The 20,491-nt window shown below is 43.2% G+C and overlaps 1 protein-coding gene across 1 annotated transcript in view; it reads right to left on the bottom strand.

Moving 5' to 3' along the window:
- Positions 1-20,228, bottom strand: part of LOC124546153 (vasopressin V2 receptor-like) — a 219,386-nt gene extending 199,158 nt beyond the window's left edge. The window contains exons 1-3 of the mRNA XM_047125019.1: positions 20,089-20,228; positions 19,794-19,955; positions 10,806-11,058 (exon numbers count right to left, since the gene is read on the bottom strand). Of these exons, the coding sequence (XP_046980975.1) occupies positions 10,806-10,966 (161 nt within the window). The 5' untranslated portion in view covers positions 10,967-11,058; positions 19,794-19,955; positions 20,089-20,228. The remainder of the gene's footprint in view (positions 1-10,805; positions 11,059-19,793; positions 19,956-20,088) is intronic.
- Positions 20,229-20,491: the final 263 nt, after the last annotated feature.

Genomic DNA, 20,491 nt, shown 5'->3' with positions numbered 1-20,491 from the left:
ATCTTTTGTAATTCAAAACTTTAGCCTACTCTTCATCATTACTAAATTGTGACCCTACCCTATACCTGCTCTTGGGTACGCCTAAAATCCAGTATCTGATTGTGGAGTCTCTGTAGGTCCATGACGTAATCCATCTAGAATCATCACATGTTTCCAGGCCCATTTCAAGTACACTGATAAGTTAAAGCTTTACGACCACTTGATTAATAGCTTGTTTGTCCATCTTTGGAACGAAGTACGTCAATAATTCTACGTACTAGGGATCCGATACTTTGTTGGTAGGTTTGTGCAGGTATGTGGCATTAGATATCTACACAAATGTCATGTAATTCGCGTAAATAACGGAGCGCTGATTTGCTTGCGTGGTGATGGCGCCTGATCGTGACCCAGATGAGTTCCGTTGGACTTACATCACGAGAATTTTTTGTCGAAACATCAACATGAGTTTACTATAATGCTCCTCAAACCACTGTAACACACTTCTGGCTCCGAGACATATTGCTGAAAGACGACATTGCCGTCGGTGAAGACATCAAGCATGAAGGTGGTTCGCAGATGCCAGTGCGTTTTCGATTACTACCACAGGTCCCATGCAATCGCAGGAGAATGTCTCCCACAGCATAGTACTGCTCCCACCACTCTGCGTCCCTAGCGTGCTGCACGTTTCGACCCGTCCTTCGTCTCGATGGCGGCGTTTGTGGAGACGACCATTGACATAGTGTAGTGAAAATGTGATCCACCCGAAGAGATGACACGTTTCCATTGATCGACGGTCGAATCCAGATGGTCCCGTGCCCATAGAAATCGAAACTGACAACGTTGTTCGGTCAACATGTGAACAAATAGGGGTGGTCTGCTGCGAAGCTCCGTGTTGAACAATGTCTGATAAAGGGTGTCCGCCAAAAAACCTGTCCGTGTACCAGAATTGTGCACTTTCGGCAGAGATGCCACAAATCACCATCTGTCCTGCTTTACAGAACAGAAAAGCTTCCGAACCTCACGTTCTGTGAAGAGTCGTGGACGTGCAGCCATTTAGCGCGTAGTGGAAGTTTCGCTGTCCTCCTACCTCTTTCCGTCGATGCTCACGACAGTAGCACGTGAACATTCGACCAGCTCCGCGTTTTTGAGATGCTCGTTCTCATGCACTGCGTAATAATAATCTGCCCTTTATCAAAGTCGCTTATCTCAATGGATTTCCCCATTTTCAGCCCGTATCTTCACTAAGCAATCCCTCGTCCGTGTCTGCTCCGCTTACATACTTAGTTACTGCGTCATGTGCCCGCAACAGGTGGCATCCAATGTCGCGGTGGGCAGTGGTTATTACACTTTGACTGTTCATTGTGTACCACCACCTCTTATGTAATCGCTATTATTATCTGAAATTTGCTGCAGAACTCATTCTTCTCTCTCATTCCTCTTACCAATTCCATATTCTCCCTTAAGTCTGTTTTCTGTTACTTCCCCAACAGTTGCTTTCAGATTCTCCATTATTATTAGAACGTCATCTCATTTTACATAATGAATTACTCCTTTTATGTCCCCATAAACTTTCTTTACTCCTCAACTTCAGTTTCTGACGTCATCAAATATGTTTGATTTCTTGTCATTGACATTAGTTTGTTGTCGATTCTCATGAGAACCACTCTGTTATTGACCCGTTGACAGAGATTGAATTTATGTACTTCCTTCCTGTTCATAACGAATTCTACTTACGCTATGCTATTTTATGCTGCTGTTGATATTACCCCTATACGTGATTGTAAAGTTTTATCTTCCTTCCATTTCACTTCTCAGACCCCCTCTGTACCTACCTGGACCTTCGCATTTCGCTTTTAAGGTGCTTTAACTTTCCTACCGTTTTCAAACATCTGACATTCACTCTCTGACTCGTATTATGTTACCATTTTGTTGGTTATTCAATATTATTCTCATGATAATGTATCCCCTGGCGGTCCATCCCGGACTGGGCAGTAATTCGGAATCTTGGCAGTGGAGAGATCGTCATGACACTTTTCTCAGTTACAGTACACTTGTGTTATTGATACAATTGTGTGTCTTTAATGAAGTGGTTTCCATTGCCTCCTGTATCCTGATATGAGTGATTGATAATAATGCTTCCTTGTTTAGGGGCAGTTTCCCACCCCAATAGCAAGAGTTTGCTCTGAAATGGTGACCGTCCTCTGCCCTTTTTCACACGGCCGTTGACAGAACGAAGGTGATTCCTTACACCGAGCGTCTTTCGCCCCCACTGCAGATAATTTGTATTCGAAATTAAAGCAGTGAGCGGGTTTGAACCCTAGACGTTTCGATTGCTAGTCAAAGGAGTTACCCTCGAACATGGGTCCTAGCCTCCAGTATAGTCTCCGTTTGACGAAGAAGAGTATCCACAAGTTTCACAGGCTATGTCAAACGCAGCTGAAGCCACTCATTGATGAATAAATCTAGTAAAGCTACCGAATTGTGAGGATATCGATTGCCATGTTTCAAGCAGTGTGCCAAATTGTATCGGATTAAGGTCGGATGATTTAGTGGATCAGTCGAGTGCTTAGTTACTTCTCAAAGCAGGAAAATGCATGTAGGGCTGTGCTGTTATCTTAGGAGTGTCCACAGCATCCGCATATGCAGCTGTAGAAGGAAGAACAAGAACTGCGCAGGGAGAATGTTGAAAGAATGAAAGTTCATAGTAACCTGAGTGATTGTGTTTTAGCCAAGGTATACAGTACACCGTCAGAAACTTCACGAAACCATCTCTGGCGTGAGCTACACTTTCCACACATTGAGGATTAAACGCTTCATTCGATCGTTGGTGCATTCGACGCCTAGCATCATCTGTAAAGTGGGAAAACTGCGACTCCTCAGGTCTAACTTCACTCCAGCTGCTGTCTACTTTTAGAGTTATTTAACACATTGATGACGATCAGATTTTCTTGGTGCTGTGAGTGGTAGGGTTTTTGCGAAGTTTCCGACAGCAAATTATAACGGTTTAGCCTCCCCCAAGACTCATATGAAATGACCGATACCTCCTTTCTTTATATGCATCCGGATAGTTATCGGACAATGCAGTGCTTCCCAAGGCCTTGTATGTGTGTCTTTATATATATCATTCTGTCCCATAAAAAAACTTGCGAAAGCATATGGAATGTTCTGGAAGGACGTGCATTGTTATAATTATCGGTGGATTGTTGTCATTGATAAAATTATGTACATATATTAAATTAAGTAGTCAACAAAGAAATTTTAATAATAAGTCCAGAAATAAATAACTAGAGAGTGCATGAGATGTTAGTATGCAAATCAATGAAAATGATCGTATGGCATTGTTGGCCGGGAGGCCCCATGCGGGGGAGTTCGCCATCGTATTGCAAGTTCTTTTTAGGTGACGCCACCTCGGCGACTTTGCTCGTCAGTGATGATGAAATGATGATGAAGAACATACAACACTCAGTCATCACGAGGCAGAGAAAATCCGTGACCCCGCCGGGAATCGAACCCGGGACCCCGTGAGAGGGAAGCGAGAACGCTACCGCAAGACCACGAGCGGCGGACATGAAAAATCAATGCTTCTAATTAACAAAATGGTAATCTAAATATCCAGTAACAGAAGACCTCACTATCTTGGGAAACAGCTTAAAAGTTATTACCAAGCGATGTGTTTTCATTTGTTATTTGTTTCTATGCCTTCCTCTGCAATTAACTCTCCAATTGTTTACATCTCGCAGTTTTCCAATTTCCAGAATTTGAAGCCTTATTTGTGCATTTTATGTATGTAATCGGATAAAGCACGAGCTCTTACTACCATTGAATATTAGTAACCAAATCCAAGCTGTAATTAGTTACGTAACTAAAATAATACGAGAGACCTTATTGTAATTAAAGTTCAGAAGGATTTTCTTATGGAAAACTAAAGATAGTACTATGAATGATTGTCACTGAATATTGTATTTTATACCTTATTCGGCTGTAACATCAGTTTCTTTACGTTTTGTAAATTTTAATTGTAACATCTAAATTGTACAAAATTAATAATGCTTTATTTTGGAAGATATTGTTAAAATTCTATATAAAGCGATGCAGCGATACTGCGAGGAGTCAGTTTTGAAGTTACTTTGGGAAGCCAAAGAGATCAGTGGAGTCTGTCCGTGTATCGTTTACATGACGAGTGTGCATTTCGGGTGTCAATTACTGTGAATAAATTTTGTAAAGCATTAAAAATTTCGCATTCATTCATCAGTGGACCAGGCAGAAGAAACTTAAGTAACATTCAACATGAATCGTTACAAAATGCTTATCGTATACTGTCCACTTCGTGGCGTTCGCTAGGGACCTAGGTGAGCCAGACCTGCAACCTCTGACAGCAGAAGTTCCTGCTGGGTTTGAAACGCGCTGTCACTGACAGGAAGTGACACTCCTCTCCGTTAACTGTCAGTTAGGATCTTTTACAAACACTGGTTATACACCGTGTTACATGGCTGTGAATGGTACGTCATTACTTGTAGAGATATTGGAGGGATTGCATTTATTCATCAACAAATCGGGCAACTTTCTACATTTTTTGGTCTGTTAATTATCGAAACATACACCTCCATTCTTTGCATCTGTATGTCCATCCACCTTACTGCACTGTTTCCATTCAAGTATTCAGTTCACTGCTACAAGCTCTGTCTGTGGTGGACCACCACATGACCACCTCGTACCAGTTCTACACCATCTACAGCGCTCTGAAAGGACCATTGCGTTGTTTTGAGGAGATTTTACAGTCAGCTTTGTGTCACATTTCAGAAAGCAATTATGGTGCTTTTAGGTGCACTCATTATCACAATGCCTCACTCTGAACTGTGGACCTATAGTGACGGCAAGTGCAACAGACGTCAACGGCGACCCACGCAACATACATCACGATGACGGCACCCCAGTCATCATGAGGCGGAAATTGAAACCGGCCAGCTTACTAGCAGATCAAGCGCGGGCGACACCTGTAGCCAGGCCAGCAGCAGCTCCACGAGAGCAGGCCGAACTATCTCTTGCTTCCGCCGAAACTAAGTTTGAGCGAATTAAACATAAGTGTTACTCCACGAGCCGACTATTTAGGCTCGCACCGCGATGGCTGCCAGCAATTACAACGCAGTCAGCCGCACTGGGCAGAGTTCGGCTGGACGAAGCGCCACCACGACCAGTTCTACTCGTCGCCAGTGACGTGGAGTGGGACTGGTCAAACGGGACGCCATCGAGTGGAGAGCACTTGATATTCTGTTTTGCTACTTCTCCTACACTTCGAAGGCGTCGGGCTTAGTGCCAGTACTGGAAAATTCATTCGTACAGACTTTAAAGGGATTCACCCTGTTACTGTTACTTGTTGGAGCTCTGAATGTTTGAGCATTCACTCAGTCAAGAAACTTTTTACTTTTGTTCTTCCAGGCTGTATACGCAGACAAGGAAGAAAAATTCCCGGATTTTTCCCGGATTTCCCGGTTAAAAATACACTTTCTCCCGGGTGAAAACACGCTTTTTCCATGTTAAGTGACAGTATATTTTTCCCTTATCAATCCTTTGAGTGGTTAACGTTTTACACACGGGCGTAGAATCTCCTGGCACTTTAGAAAACGAAACTCGGAGAAAAAGACACGTTATGGAAATATCTTTTATGTGCAGCAACATGTACGCTGCGTATTTTCGTATTACGAAAGTATACATTGGATTTCCACCAAACAACGCATGTTACTTTCCGAATCATTGAAATCGAGATTGCGATGTGCTTCTGTAAGCCAGTCATAGCTTAGGTCATGTGATCGCACCAGCCGATGACAGCGGCTATTCAGAACATAGGACACGTGACGTAGTCAGCCAACAGGAATATCACTGTTACGTAGCATTAACACACAAACAGGAAAAGTTAATAGTTTCAATTACTATACATAGTGTTGCTACAACAAAAGCAAAGATTTCACTTATAATATTAGTCTCTAAGGTTAATAAGCTGCAAGAGAAGCTAAGATTTCGCATGTAATGTTGATCTTTCTTGCGCGTGTTACAATTTAGGATATATCATACAAACGTGCCAGTAAAATTTTTAATAATGACAAATGTCTGATCTCCAGGGTTAGAAATTCTTCTAAATGGCTCGTCATCAAGGAGCTGAGTTTTAAATGAGAGTCAAATGCTCTGTGATTTAAGAAATTCATGGTACATTCTCACACATAGTTAAACTTACGTAAAAGGATATTTACCTTGAAAGTGACGTTTTTCAAACCACTATTCGCAATATTTTCACTCGACCTTTTAGTAATAGGTCCGTTTCAGCAGTTGCCAGAGAGCGCAGATAACTGGCGACACCGCGCTTGCGCAGCTACCATGACGTAGGAAGCCCGTATGTACGTACGTGCAAAACATTGAAAGATCATACATTATGTCACAAAAGAAACAAGACATCAGAGGATACTAAAATGTGCACATGTAAAGTGCATACATAAAGTGCACGTTCGTATGTCCAGATTCCCAATGAAGTAGACCTCGATCTGATATTAAGCTTTTCAGTGTGGTTTTCGGGATGTAAATTTTCTTGAGCACCAGTACTGTATTATATCATGTTTGGTTCTTTATTATGGCATAATGCCATACGTGCTAGAAGATGAAAACGTGCACTTGAAATGCAGCGAACAGTTGAAACTAGCCAGTGCTGTGGAATTAAACATTTCGTTTCAAATACATTGACTGCCTCAGCGGAAAAGGTTAATAAAAGTCAAATTTCATTAGCAAACAGAGAAAAGAAATATCATTGTTCTGCAATGCGATTAATGCTTGACGGCGATTAGTGCTTGATTCTCAGAAAGGTGGAAATAAAATAAAATCTGAAACTAATGACATATTTTAGCCTTCCGTAATTACGTGAATGTATTTTAATTCACCTGATAACTCCCGGCCACAGATATCTATTTTGTTTTCATTTGACGTGAGAGTAAACGAAGGGGAAACAGTAAAATATCTAAATGTAAACACGGGTCACGTGGAGACTATCCACTATAACTCAGACTGCTCTACGATATTTGCGAACCGGGTCAATACTAAAAAAAATCGAACTTTCAAAAATATGTTCGTCTTGTAGTGCACATCTTTCTGAAACGTCTGCAAAAGTACAGTGCCACGCCTCTTCATAAAGCATTCTTCTATCGCACGTCACTGTATTTCGCTCTGTGGAATTGAAACGTGTATATTTTGTAATGGATGCCATCAAACTATATTCAGGACAGTGGAAATTGAAATGTCCTGTGGTGCCTCTACTGCTCCCAGTCGTCCGGTTAGACAGCCTACCTCTCTTAAAAAAATCTCGAAAATAATAGCGGATGGGATTATTTGCAATCGGGAGAACAAGAACTCTTCAGAAAATTTGCACTCTTTATTGCCTAGTAGCTAATAACTTGCCGTTTTGTGTGACATAAAATTAAATATAGGATACATAAAATCTAGCATTTTTTCTCTCTAGTCTTGCTAAAGGTTTACATGGGGTGCTTTCCTTTCTGTGAAATAATCTATTACTTCATCAAAGCTCGTCGAACGTTTCCCTACATGAAAAATCGAAATGTCGGTATCTAATACTGAAAAAGCTGTGAGCCCAAGACTGGTGTGCTTTCTCGATCTGATTACGTTTATTTTGTCACTGTCTGCTAGATAAAACAAAATAGGCCTATCTAATATTGGAGCAATTTTGTAAGACACACCAAATAAACGACACTTTTTTGGCACTAATGGCCATTTTTATAACACGACTGAATATAATTCACGAAGTGCCAATATCAAATGCCTATTAGGCCTACTCCAAGCAAAAATCTTAATTTTAGGAAATAGTTTCACAATTCATTCGTACGCACCAGCTTCTCAAGCATGAGATCGAAAAGTAGTATTAATAAACTTTATATAAATTTGAAATCGTCTTATTCTTCCATAATTTGTGTGATGTCCCCGTTTCTTCTCCCTCCTCTTTCTAACAAACGATCTTGTCATGACAAATTTTGCAGCTGTTACTGCCATCGTCAAAATTTGTTCGCCGATTAACTTCAGTACCCCTGCCAGAATCACAGGTTTGGTGATCCCACGATTGTTTTCCGGTTAGGCACTATTACGTGTTCGTACAATACCTTTTCCGCGTTACTTCCAGAATAGAACTTAAGCGGCTGCTAGTCGGGCATTGTACAACTGGTGGTTACTAGTGTAGCGACCTGGCCAAAAATCTTCTGTCAAAATTTTATTTTCTTTGATGCACCGAGAAGTCAGTACGTAATCTTTCTCACCTGTTATTCTTGTCAGTCGTTTATTTCCATTCTGGTAGTCTGAATCTATGGATTTCGATAGTAATTATAACAACGATGATCATTCGCAAACCCAATCAACCACATAATCAGACAGCGATTGGCATTCATCCGTTCGGCTTTACTCCGCTCAGCCCGTAGCCCCGTCCCCTCTTGTCTGCGGAAAGTTTATTTCTAGATGCGAAGAGGGTTCTCCTGACAGAAACATCACGTACACTATGCACGCTTTCAAAAATCAACTTATGATTCATTCAGAAATCAACTGAAAATGTGTTCATAAATATTTACAAAACCAACAGGGAAGCGTTTCAAAATCATATGAATAATCGATACATAAACGTGCGCTGGATGCTAGGCGCTTTGTGAAACAAGATTTTTTTTCCTCAAGAATACTAATTTAACGCCCCCTTTTCCGAGGAAGAATGTAGCTGCTTGTTGCGACTGCTTGCACAGCCAATAGCGATACTCCTGTAGCCAGAAGCGGGAGAATCTACTCAAACGCGACTCAACTGCGCATGCGCATGAGTCCGCTCGAAAACGAATCCACTGTACACAGTTGTGACTTCACGCTCTTCGGAGACAATTTGTTGTTATGAGGCACTGTATAGTCTTCCTAAGGCCTTTGACACATTTTGCTGTTGGGAGACGCTTGCATGAGCACTGTGTGTCGTTGTTGTATATGGCGCATTCCTTTACAATTTAAGTTATTTTCTCTCGTTTATGTTTTATTGTTGAAGGATTATTCTGCAGTAGCGGGATACAGTAATAACCTTTGTTAGAGTATCGGTTCTTACCAGTGAAAATTACAAAAATTTAACTGAAAACTAAAACAGTGAAAAATTCCCGGAATTCTAAAAAATTCCCGTGTTTTTCCCGGTTTTCTCCCTGATGAAAAATTTCCGGGGTTTTTCCCGGATCTCCCGGTTGTCCTGGGTCGTATTCACCCTGTCTTCACAAGTTAGTTATTGTGTTTATTCCAAATCTGTAAGTTTATTTGTTGTTAGATTTGATTAGTTTTTCGTTCCATAGATCCGTGTTGAGGAGATCCTCGTGGATGTGAAACATGTCAATTTTTTTTAGCTTAAATAACAATACTAATAGTATGAATGTATACAATACATCATTTGTTTCTATTAAAAAAATTCGTCAATGGAGTAGAAGGAGTTGGCCACAAGTAAGTCTTTCAGGCTCCTTTTAAACTGATCTTTATTTGTAACTAATTTTTTTATGTTTGCTGGCAAATTATTGAAGATGAGTGTTCCTGAATAGTGGACCCCTTTTTTAACTAAAGTAAGTTATTTTAGGTCCTTGCGCAGATCATTTTTGTTCCTGGTATTGTAGGTATGAACTGAGCTGTTTGTTGGAAAAAGAGATATATTATTTAGGACAAATTTCATTAAGGATTAAATATACTGAGAGGCAGTAGTTAGTATACCCAGTTCTTTGAAGAGGTTTCTACAGGACTTCCGTGAATTTACTCCACAAACAACACGTTTTACGCACTTTTGGACTCTGAAAACTTTTGTTTGACTTGAAGAGTTACCCCAAAATAATATACCATATGACATTATGGAATGAAAGTAAGCAAAGTATGCACACTTTTTCATTTTTATGTCGCCTATGTCAGCTAACACTCGAATTGCAAATACAGATTTGTTAAGGCATTTCTGCAGTTCTGTGGTGTGCTCCTCCCAACTGAATTTATTATCAAGCTGTAATTCCAGGAATTTAAGACTGTCAACATCTTCTATCTGCTATTCTTCATACTTTATGCACATTCTGGGTGGAAACCTCTTACAGGTTCTGAATTGCATATAGTGAGTCTTTTTGAAGTTTAATGTCAGTGAGTTGGCTTTAAACCATTTATTAATATCCATGAAAATATCATTAGCAGATCTTTCTAGAACTACACTCGACATACTATTTATTGCAATACTTGTGTCATCTGCAAACAAAACGAACTCTGCTTCTGGCAGTGTAACTGATGAGAGATCATTAATGTACACAAGAAAAAGGAATGGCCCTAAGATGGATGCTTGTGGGACACCAGATGTAATTTCTTCCCATTCTGATGGTGAGTCATGACTTAATTCACTAGTCCCTTGCACTGACACCCTTTGTTTCCTGTTAGCAAGGTATGACTCGAACCATTTTGCAGCACTGCCTGTGACACCATAGAATTCTAAATTATTTAAAAGGATGTTGTAGTTCACGCAGTCAAATGCATTTGACAAATCAAAGAAAATACGTGCTGCTTGTAATTTCTTATTTAATGAATTAAGTACATTTTCACTGTAGGTGTAAATAGCCTTCTAGATGTCATACCCCTTCAGAAATCCAAACTGTGTTCTTGATAATATGTTATTTGTGGTCCACCCAGCAGGTTTGATGTGAGACGTAAAAAGTGAGTGGCCGGGGGAGGGAGGGCCTCACGGCACAGTGTGGCAGTGAGGGCAGGTACAGGGAGAGATGTAGAGGTGTACGGCAGCTGGCAGTGGGTCTCACCTCCTGGAGAGTAGCGCCGCTAGGATGGCACCGTTGGCAAGCAGCGTGACGGCCAGGATGAGGGACAGCGTGGCCAGTTCGACGCGCGCCAGCGCCTCGTCGCGCGCCCACGCCGTGTCCGCCGCTGTCGCGTTCTGGCTGTCCGCAGCACTGCTGTTCATGACGTCACGGCGTCGCGCCTCCACATCAGCCGCGCTGTGGCGACGGCGCCAGTGCTCCGGCGCCGCTGCTGCGATGTCGCAGCCTCCGAGATCTGCAAAGAACGTTGTAGCACACTGACAATATGTCATCTGACATGTGGAATAATCGGGTCTAATGCCGGATGTTTGTGTCGCTCTGGCACAATATTTCGGACACGTAACTCGTCGCCTTCTTCAGGTGCTACCTGAGACTTCCGTATTGGAGGATCTTCTGCAGTATTTATGCCCAGAGGGCGCTGGGCGCTATGTTTGCCGTCCGCACCCGCCTGGCGCTGCTTTTAGGGTGTTGTCTCTTTCCCGGTGCTCCCTCGGACGTCCGCGCCTGACTTGGTCGCCATCTGTGGCAGCTCTCTGAGACGGGCCTCAGACAGCTGCCACAACTGCAGATGGTAGATGGTGGACGAGGCGAGCGCGGACGTCCGGGGAGGGGGGGGGGGGGCGCACCAGGGAAGTGTCAACACCTCAGGAGCAGCGCCAAGCGCGCGCGGACCACGAACGGAACGCCAAACGCGGGTGCGGCCCCAGACAGCTGCCACGACCACAGGTGGTGGACGAGCCGGACGCGGACGTCGGTGGGAGCACCAGGGAAGGGCCAAAACCCTTAGGAGTAGCACCAGGCGGGCGCGGACCGCGAACGGAACGTCCGACACAGGACGGCCCTCACAGAGCTGCCACAGATGGCGACCGGGCCAGGCAGTGGTGGTCACTCGAGGACCACTGCCACCAGATCTTCCGCCAGTCACCGTCATGGGAAGCCCCGACCCGTGGAGCAAGACTGGCCGCTACCTGGGAGTCACTCTCGATCAGAAGCTGACGTGGAAAGACCACATCGAGGACGTCAGGGGCAGAGCAATAGGGCGCCTATGCGATCTGTACCCTCTGCTCAATCCGTCGTCCGCCTTGCCTCCCCACCACGGCGTCATGCTGTACCTGGCGCTGGTTCGTCCAGTGCTGGAATATGCGGCCGTGGTGTGGGGCCGACACACACACATCAACAAGCTGCAGAGGGTGCAGAACAGGGCGCTCAAGCTCGCACTGCGCCTACCGAGGCTCTATTCGACTGCTCGGCTACGCCAGCAAACAGGCATCCCCTTCCTCCACGACCGATTTAAGCAATCGGCGCGGGTCTTCTACGAGCGGGCCGAACGATCCGACAATAGGCTAATTAGGGACTTGGGCCAACCTATTCACCACGGGCCAACCACGCGTTGGCCTCACCTGTTACGAGAGTTATATCTCGTGACAGAGCAAGGACAACACTCCCCAGAAAAGAACTCAGGCCAATTCGGACCGTCAGGAAGCCACTCCACAAATTTGGTTTATGCAGGAATAGCAGTAAATGCTTAGCCTGCTCCCATCACGGATAAGGGCAGACTCGAATGGATAAGTGACGGTGACAGATGGCGACCAAATCGGGCGCGGTCGTCCGAGGGAGCACCGGGGAAGAGACAACACCTTACAAGCAGCACGAGGCGGGCGCGGACGACAAACAGAGCGCCCAGCGCCCTCTGGGCATAAATACTGGACCAGATCCTCCAATACGGCAATCTCAGGTAGCACCTGAAGAAGGCAACGAGTTACGTGTCCGAAATATTGTGCCAGAGCGACACAAACATACGGCGGTAGACCCGATTATTCCACCTGTCAAGATCTCGCCGGGAAAGCCTGAAGAGTCACAACACGTCATCTGTTTACTCACCTCCACCAGCGAGTCTCGAACGCGAAATCTTCCGTTTCTGACCAGCTTTTAAGTGAAGAGAGGTATTGGCTCAGTAGTGCTACACACTGGTGAGGTCGATGTCAACGTCATTACACTAACTCAAACAAGTACGGGCTATGGACGGAAGGCGACTCTTTTTAAAAGAACAATCGAGCCTAGGTCAGAAAATACCTATATCTGCATAGCGACATGTGGATATGAATCACATTATTGATAAAAAAAATGGTTCAAATGGCTCTAAGCACTGTGGGACTTAACATCTGAGGTCATCAGTGCGCTAGAGTTAGAACTACTTAAACCCAACTATCCTAAGGACATCACACACATCCAGGCCCGAGGCAGGATTCGAACCTGCGACCGTAGCGGTCACGCGGTTATTTCCAGACTGAAGCGCCTAGAACCGCACGGCCACATCGGCCGACTATTATTGCTAAATATGGCCAGCGTCCTAACCACGACGAGATGCTGTTCAGTATGAATCTATTATTGTTTCATTACTATATGCCTCTGGTAGTATTACACTACTGACCATTAAAATTGCTACACCACGAAGAGGACGTGCTACAGACGCGAAATTTAACCGACAGGAAGAAGATGCTGTGATATGCAAATGATTAGCTTTTTAGCATTCACACAAGGTTGGCGCCGGTGGCGACACCTACAACGTGCTGACATGAGGAAAGTTTCCAACCGATTTCTCATACACATACAGCAATTGACTGGCGTTCCCTGGTGAAACGTTGTTGCGATGCCTCGTGTAAGGAGGAGAAATGCGTACCATCACGTTTCCTACTTTGATAAAGTTCGGATTATAGCCTATCACGATTGCGGTTTATCGTGTCGCGACATTGCTGCTCGCGTTGGTCGAAATCCAATGACTGTTCACAGAATATGGAATCGGGGGGTTCAGGAGGATAATACGGAACGCCGTGGTGGATCCCAACGGCCTCGTATCACTAGCAGTCGAGATGACAGGCATCTTATCCGCATGGCTGTAACGGATCGTGCAGCCACGTCTCGATCCCTGAGCCAACAGATGGGGACGTTTGCAAGAAACAAGCATATGCACGAACAGGTCGACGACGTTTGCACCAGCATGGACTATCAGCTCGGACACCATGGCTGCGGTTACCCTTGACGCTGCATCACAGACAGGAGCGCCTGCGATGGTGTACTCAACGCCGAACCTGAGTGCACGAATGGCAAAACGTCATTTTTTCGGATGAATCCCGGTTCTGTTTATAGCATCATGATGGTCGCATCCGTGTTTGGCGACATCGCGGTGAACACACATTGGAATCGTGTCTTCGTCATCGCCGTACTGGCGTATCACCCGGCGCGATGGTATGGGCTGCCATTGGTTAAACGTCTCGGTCACCTCTTGTTCGCATTGACGGCACTTTGAACAGTGGATGTTACTTATCAGATGTGTTACGACCCGTGGCTGAACCCTTCACTCGATCCCTGCCAAACCCTGGATACAGAAAATGTTCTACTACTGACCTGGCCAGCACATTCTCCAGATCTCTCACCAACTGAAAACGTCTGGTCAATGGTCACCGAGCAACTGGCTCGTCACAATACGCCAGTCACTGCTCTTGATGAACTGTGGTATCGTTTTGAAACTGCATGGGCAGCTGTACCTGTACACTCCATCCAAGCTCTGTTTGACTCAATGCCCAGGCGTATTAAGGCCGTTATTACATGCACCCATGTTGCGTGAAAATGTAATTACATATCAGTTCTAATATAATATATTTTTCCAATGAATATCCGTTTATCATCTGGATTTCTTCTTGGTGTAGCAATTTTAATGGCCAGTAATGTACTTTTTTTTCATTAGTCTTCTTACTGGCCTTTTACGCCCGCCGCGAATTCCTCTCCAGTGCCAAGCTCAGCTTGAGTCGTACTTCCACTCAGCATCCTCGACTATTTGTTGGATATTTTCCATTCTCTGACTTATTCTATAGTTTTTACACTGTACCTCTACTATTATGAAACTTGTTCCCTGTAGTGGCAAAGCGTATTATACGTGAAGGCGTCGCATCTACACGTCAGCCCTCTCCACGTATTCCTTTCTTCGCCGATTTTGTGGCGGGCTATCTCGTTTCTTAGCACCTGGCCGGCCGTTGTGGCTGAGAGGCTCTAGGCGCTTCAGTCCGGAATCGCGCGACCGCTACGGTCGCAGGTTCGAATCCTGCCTCGGGCATGGATGTGTGTGATGTCCTTAGGTTGGTTAGGTTTAAGTAGTTCTAAGTTGATATAGAGGACATAAAATCCAGTCTGAGGCCTGCGAATATTTTTATGTTAATAATTGGCAACCAATACTGTACAATCGCAATAAAGTAATGAGATGTTCAATTGACTCTTTTATTAGAACATGTCAACCGCTTAGAACATGTTAACCGTTTCGGAATTACACCCATCTTCAAACATCTGTTACAAAAAAGTACAAAACATAAGTGAACAGCACACTCAACCCATCTAAGTTCTCGACGACTGATTACCTCAGATGTTAAGTGGCTCAAATGGCTCTGAGCACTATGGGACTCAACTGCTGAGGTCATTAGTCCCCTAGAACTTAGAACTAGTTAAACCTAACTAACCTAAGGACATCACAAACATCCATGCCCGAGGCAGGATTCGAACCTGCGATCGTAGCGGTCTTGCGGTTCCAGACTGGAGCGCCTTTAACCGCACGGCCACTTCGGCCGGCTTAAGATGTTAAGTCCCATAGTGCTCAGAGCCATTTGAACCATCTTACACCTAATTAATTTTCGGCATTCTTTCGTAACAGCGTATCGCAAATGCTTCGATTAGCTTTTTTTCCGGATTTCTCTACGATTCACTTCCATAGAATGCTATCCACCAACATTACTAAATTTTATTCGACGCTTATATCTTAAGTGCAGCTTGCAACCCAGTATCTGCTTCGAAATCTCTCTCCGAGCACAATATAAGCCAACTGATGTCTGTTCATGTCTCCATGTCTTTTCCAAATATATTTCCTTCTCTTATAATTATTGAATGACGCATTTCCTATAACGAGTTGACATTGATTGCAGAAGTCTTTTGTTTATGTCTCATTCCTACTACGAAGCCCGGATTCTCCTGTTACTGTCTTCTACTCTTTTCCCTACTACAGTGCTACAGTTCCGCAAGATTATTATATTTTCTTCACCATTAACATATTAAGTTCAGCGTTCTCACATTCTCTCTCTGGCTCTTGAACTTCTACATGTATATCTGAGGTACCGTTGATGGCGTTGGTTTCCTGATGAGAATAATCGCCGGCCGCGCTGACCGAGCGGTTCTAGGCACTTCAGTCCGGAACCGCGCGACTGCTACGGTCGCAGGTTCGAACCCTATCTCGGGCATGAATGTGTGTGATGTCCTTAGGTTAGTTAGGTTTAATTAGTTCTACGTTCTAGGGGACTGATGACCTCAGATATTAAGTCCCATAGTGCTCAGAGCCATTTGAACCATTTGAGAATAATCCTAGTCCTGGAATGTTTGGAGTAAATCTATTGGGAAGAATCCTCGCTCCCCCCCCCCCCTCCCCCCCCCAAAAAAAAGGTGCAATTGTATTTTGCAGACCTACCTAAAGTTTGTGGCTAGGGAAGTTTGAATACCACAAACAGCTCCTTAGCCAGGAAAACTTGTTATACTCTAGTTTGAGCTGGACAAAGGTATACTGAGTTCCTCTAGGCTCATCGCAATGAGGCTTATCAGGGAGAAAGTATCCGTGCGGCCTTACTGCCTCCTTGCAGCCGACGTAGAGACCTACCACATGGCTGCTAGTTCATCATTCTAGGGATGCTACAGAATCAGTTGCTCTTGTATGGACTCGAACCGAAGGCGTATGGCTGACTCATAAAACCCCTTTGTTGATCATGGATATTCCATCCTAACGCTGCGTCTACGAGTAAGTCGTTCTCACTCACTTTATTTCTCCCAGGGCTAGTAGTCCAATAAAGTATGCAGGACAACTTCGGCCGATTTTGGAAAGTGCTTTAGAGGAACTGATGAGAGAATTACAAGCAGGATATTAGTTTCGAATTTTCAGCTCGCAGTTCTGCTCCGTGAGAAAGTTTCTTTACAGCGAATGCTATATATTACAATAATGTTCCTTTCTAAAAACTAGCAGGCAGCTAGAAGTCTGAGCACGCTACCCGAGTACCGCTGGTGGTGATGTTTCAGGAGTCACCGTCAATCGCACACTGCACGCACACTCAAAGACGACGCCGTGGTTTCAATGGTGGTATGAACTTCCTGTCGCCAGATGGACATCTCGACTTATAGATGGAAAAGGTGTGCGACACTCATGAAATTCGTGTATTTTGTGCTGTCCGTGTTTCAAATGTTGGTACTTAATGGATCTGAGAAACGGTCGGTTAGAAAACGTGGTATTTGCCTAGACAGGTAGGGGAAACGACTCACTCAGCCTAGAAAATGCGGTAGACCTGTTGTTAATTAAATCATACAAGGAACTGGAATGATTAATTAGTTTATTGAGACTGTAAAGTTACAGGACTGTAGAAGTACAGTACCGTAACATTATAACAAACGTAATTTGCAGATTTGTAAGACACATATACAAATATTTGTGTATCGTGAAAATGTTCGTACGTAGGACTTCTAAGGACTGGAATTCCATACAGTTTACTATGTATTTAACTGACACAATAGAAGAAACAATTTAAAACTGTCAAAATTCGCTCTGTGTCAGCAGGCGACTTTCATGTTCATGTTTTTCTTTTTGTCTCCTGGGGACTACATAAAATAATATAACGCATCCTTTCTTACCTCTTCTCCGCTTTTTTCCTTTCTTTGCTGTAGCTCTTCAGTTTTCTGTTCCTTTCTTCAGTTCAGCAGTCATTATTTTTCTGACAATTCTCCTGGGGAATAGCAAATTATTGCATTAAACTTATACAGTAATATTCTTTTATACTGTGTCTTTTTTTGTACGAGTTACTGTCATGATGTAGTGCATTCGTTGGCTGCCGTTTCTTGTATTTTCACGCTTGTAAAAATAACTCGGAATTCATCCGGGAAATCTGCTGATGTCCATCCTCAGTACATTGCGAAATAACGTAACTCACTTTCTTTGTTTCAATATAGTGGACCTCTCTCTCTCTCTCTCTCTCTCTCTCTCTCTCTCTTATGTTTGCTAGTAGCGATGGAGAGAGAGAACTATTTGAACGCCCGCATAACAGTGACGTGGAAACTGACTCCACAGATGGAAACAGCGTGCTTCGGCCCGCAGCATTTAAGTCCAGTCCAATAGAGGCTGCGACCATACGAGTGAGCAGCTGCACTCTGAAGTCTCCCTAGTGGATGATTATGAATAAACCCTCGGGAGCAGCTCGCAGCATGCTATCGGTTGCGGTATTGGTACACCGCATTTGTCCAGGAAGTCATCGACTTTGCTCTATAAGCACGTGAAAAAGTTCATTTACACATACACTTTGCTTTAATATTTTTTTTATCTGGGAACAGAATTAAAAATACCTGCAGGTGGCTTACCAGCAGTTAAGGCATCCAGTCTTTAAAGCCTTCATTGTATGATAAGAATCAAAAATAGTTCTGAACCCTTGGTTTTGACAAAGGTTTTCGGAAGATTTTCCTTAGCTGAAGAAAAATTCTGGAAATCCCCAGCCAAATATTTCCATCTGCGACTGCAGTTGTTATACTGTCAATTTACTTGTTACATGGCTGAGAATATTCTGACTCTGCAGTGGGTCAGGACATCCCAAATATTCCCATTTGCAGCTCCCACTGTTCTTTACTATCTCGTTTCTTGTATAGCTGAAAATACCCTGACTCAGTTATGGGTCAGTATGGGCCAGGACACAAACGGCCCACTGTATCTTTTGGTGCACATAATGAGAAAAAAGGACTGTACTCAGTTTCCAAGTATCTATAATGTCTACACTACGCTCCATGGTTGTACTGTGGTGACGTTTTAGCCTTGCCTTCAGACTTAGATACGGGTACTGTTCGGACACTCAATAATTTTCTGTCCAGGGTTTTTACTTTTTTCTATGGATGACCTGGCTCGAAACTTTCCACAGGAAATAGCTACCTCCTATATTCGGGCTGAATATGAAAGTTACATCATCACTGTAGTTAACTTTCAACGTCCATTGTTCGTGCATTCGCGGAGGTGAACCAGACCACCACTCTGTAGGAGTCAGTGCTTATAATTATAATGAACCGTTTATTTTAGTTTTTGAGATACTCCACTTCTCACTTCCTTAATTCTCTTTTGTGATTTTCATTTTTTCCCTGTATTTTCGCATTTTTCCATTGATAGTGACCTCTAGAATAATTTTAAAATCTTTCAGCTATCTTTTTCGGCCTTTTCTATTTAACTTGGTATTATAGACGTACATTATGGAGCATAAAATCTTTTTTCTTTGACTCTGTATTGGTGTTGACTGTGAGACTATTAGAGACATCTTTTTTGATTCTTTAATCACTTGCAGTTTGCTTAATTCATCGATTTCTTTCTCTGTTACTCCGATTAGCATATTTTCACCTAAGCATTTAAATTTCCACACTTCATCAAATTTTGGATTTACGCTTACTAGGAGGTTAAGTAAGGATAGTGTACTGGATACAACATAATAGTAGCAGAAATTATCATTTTTATCAACAAAAGAAACGCAGTTTTTATATGTAAAGTTGAATTTTGATCCTAACCTGTCCTGGTATAATCTTTTACCTGAAGTTTCTCTTCCAGGCTACACTGTCTCTTCAGAACACAGTAAGTGCGAATAGATAACCATATACTGAAACCACTTCTAATGGGTGTTTATAATGCAAATTTCACTGTAGAAAAAAAGAATCGTTGTGAACTTATTTTCGTGCAAATAACAATTAGGTAACAGTTATTACGAAATTCGATAAAAACAGACAAAATGTGTTTATAGTATACAGTTCTGGTATTAAAATATTTCATTTCTGGCATTATAACTAGCTGGAAAATCTTCCACATATCTAAATTAAAAAAGCAACTTCTATTACTAATTAATATGTGAATTAATAACAAATGTTGCTTCTTACCGCTGTTGTACTTTCTACATCAGGTCTTCAGGGAAATGTTTGGGGCAGTAATCTTCTCAGCGCAACTCTACCGGTTCTTTGCTTGTCTCTTTCTTCACTTTACAGTAGATACTCCCATTGTGGTGGAACCAAGTAGACGCAAAGCAGTCAATCTTCTTAAGACTGAAATCATGGTTGAGAACTAAGGACCCGCGATCGTTTTTATCTGACTTAATACATGTTGGTAATAGTGGTATGACTGACGGGTGAGTAGGCATCTACTAATACTGTCTTGAGTAGCGGAATATTTTCTTACCATGTCCCTAGATGAGGCTTCCAATATTTATAGCTCAGACAGGCATCTGGAGAATACTTTGGAAAAGCGCACCTCATGCGTTCCTCTCATAGTCCAAGACATTACACTGCGGTTAATAGCTTTTTCTTGCGTGTTATCAGTGAGGCTACCTGGAAGAGAGAGGTCCTCGTTAGCATGTTAGATACAAATACGTAAATTTTGGTAACTTTTGACACTACGCAGGAGCGATTATTTACTCCTAACAGTTTCAGTATGTCATTCAGTCATTCACAAGTAGCTCAGAAGTAATTTGAGTGCTGCAGGTTTCGTGCAGGTCATTTCGAAGACTGCCTACTAGAAAAGCAAACGTAGTACGTATAAAAGCAAACATTCAACTTGTTAGATCAGTCGAGCATGTTCAACT

The sequence above is a fragment of the Schistocerca americana genome, chromosome 1 (assembly GCF_021461395.2).
Source record: "Schistocerca americana isolate TAMUIC-IGC-003095 chromosome 1, iqSchAmer2.1, whole genome shotgun sequence".
In the NCBI taxonomy this organism is placed as follows: Eukaryota; Metazoa; Arthropoda; class Insecta; order Orthoptera; family Acrididae; genus Schistocerca; species Schistocerca americana.
The sequence above is the reverse complement of the archived record's forward strand: the minus strand, read 5'-3'. Positions and strand labels throughout refer to the sequence as shown.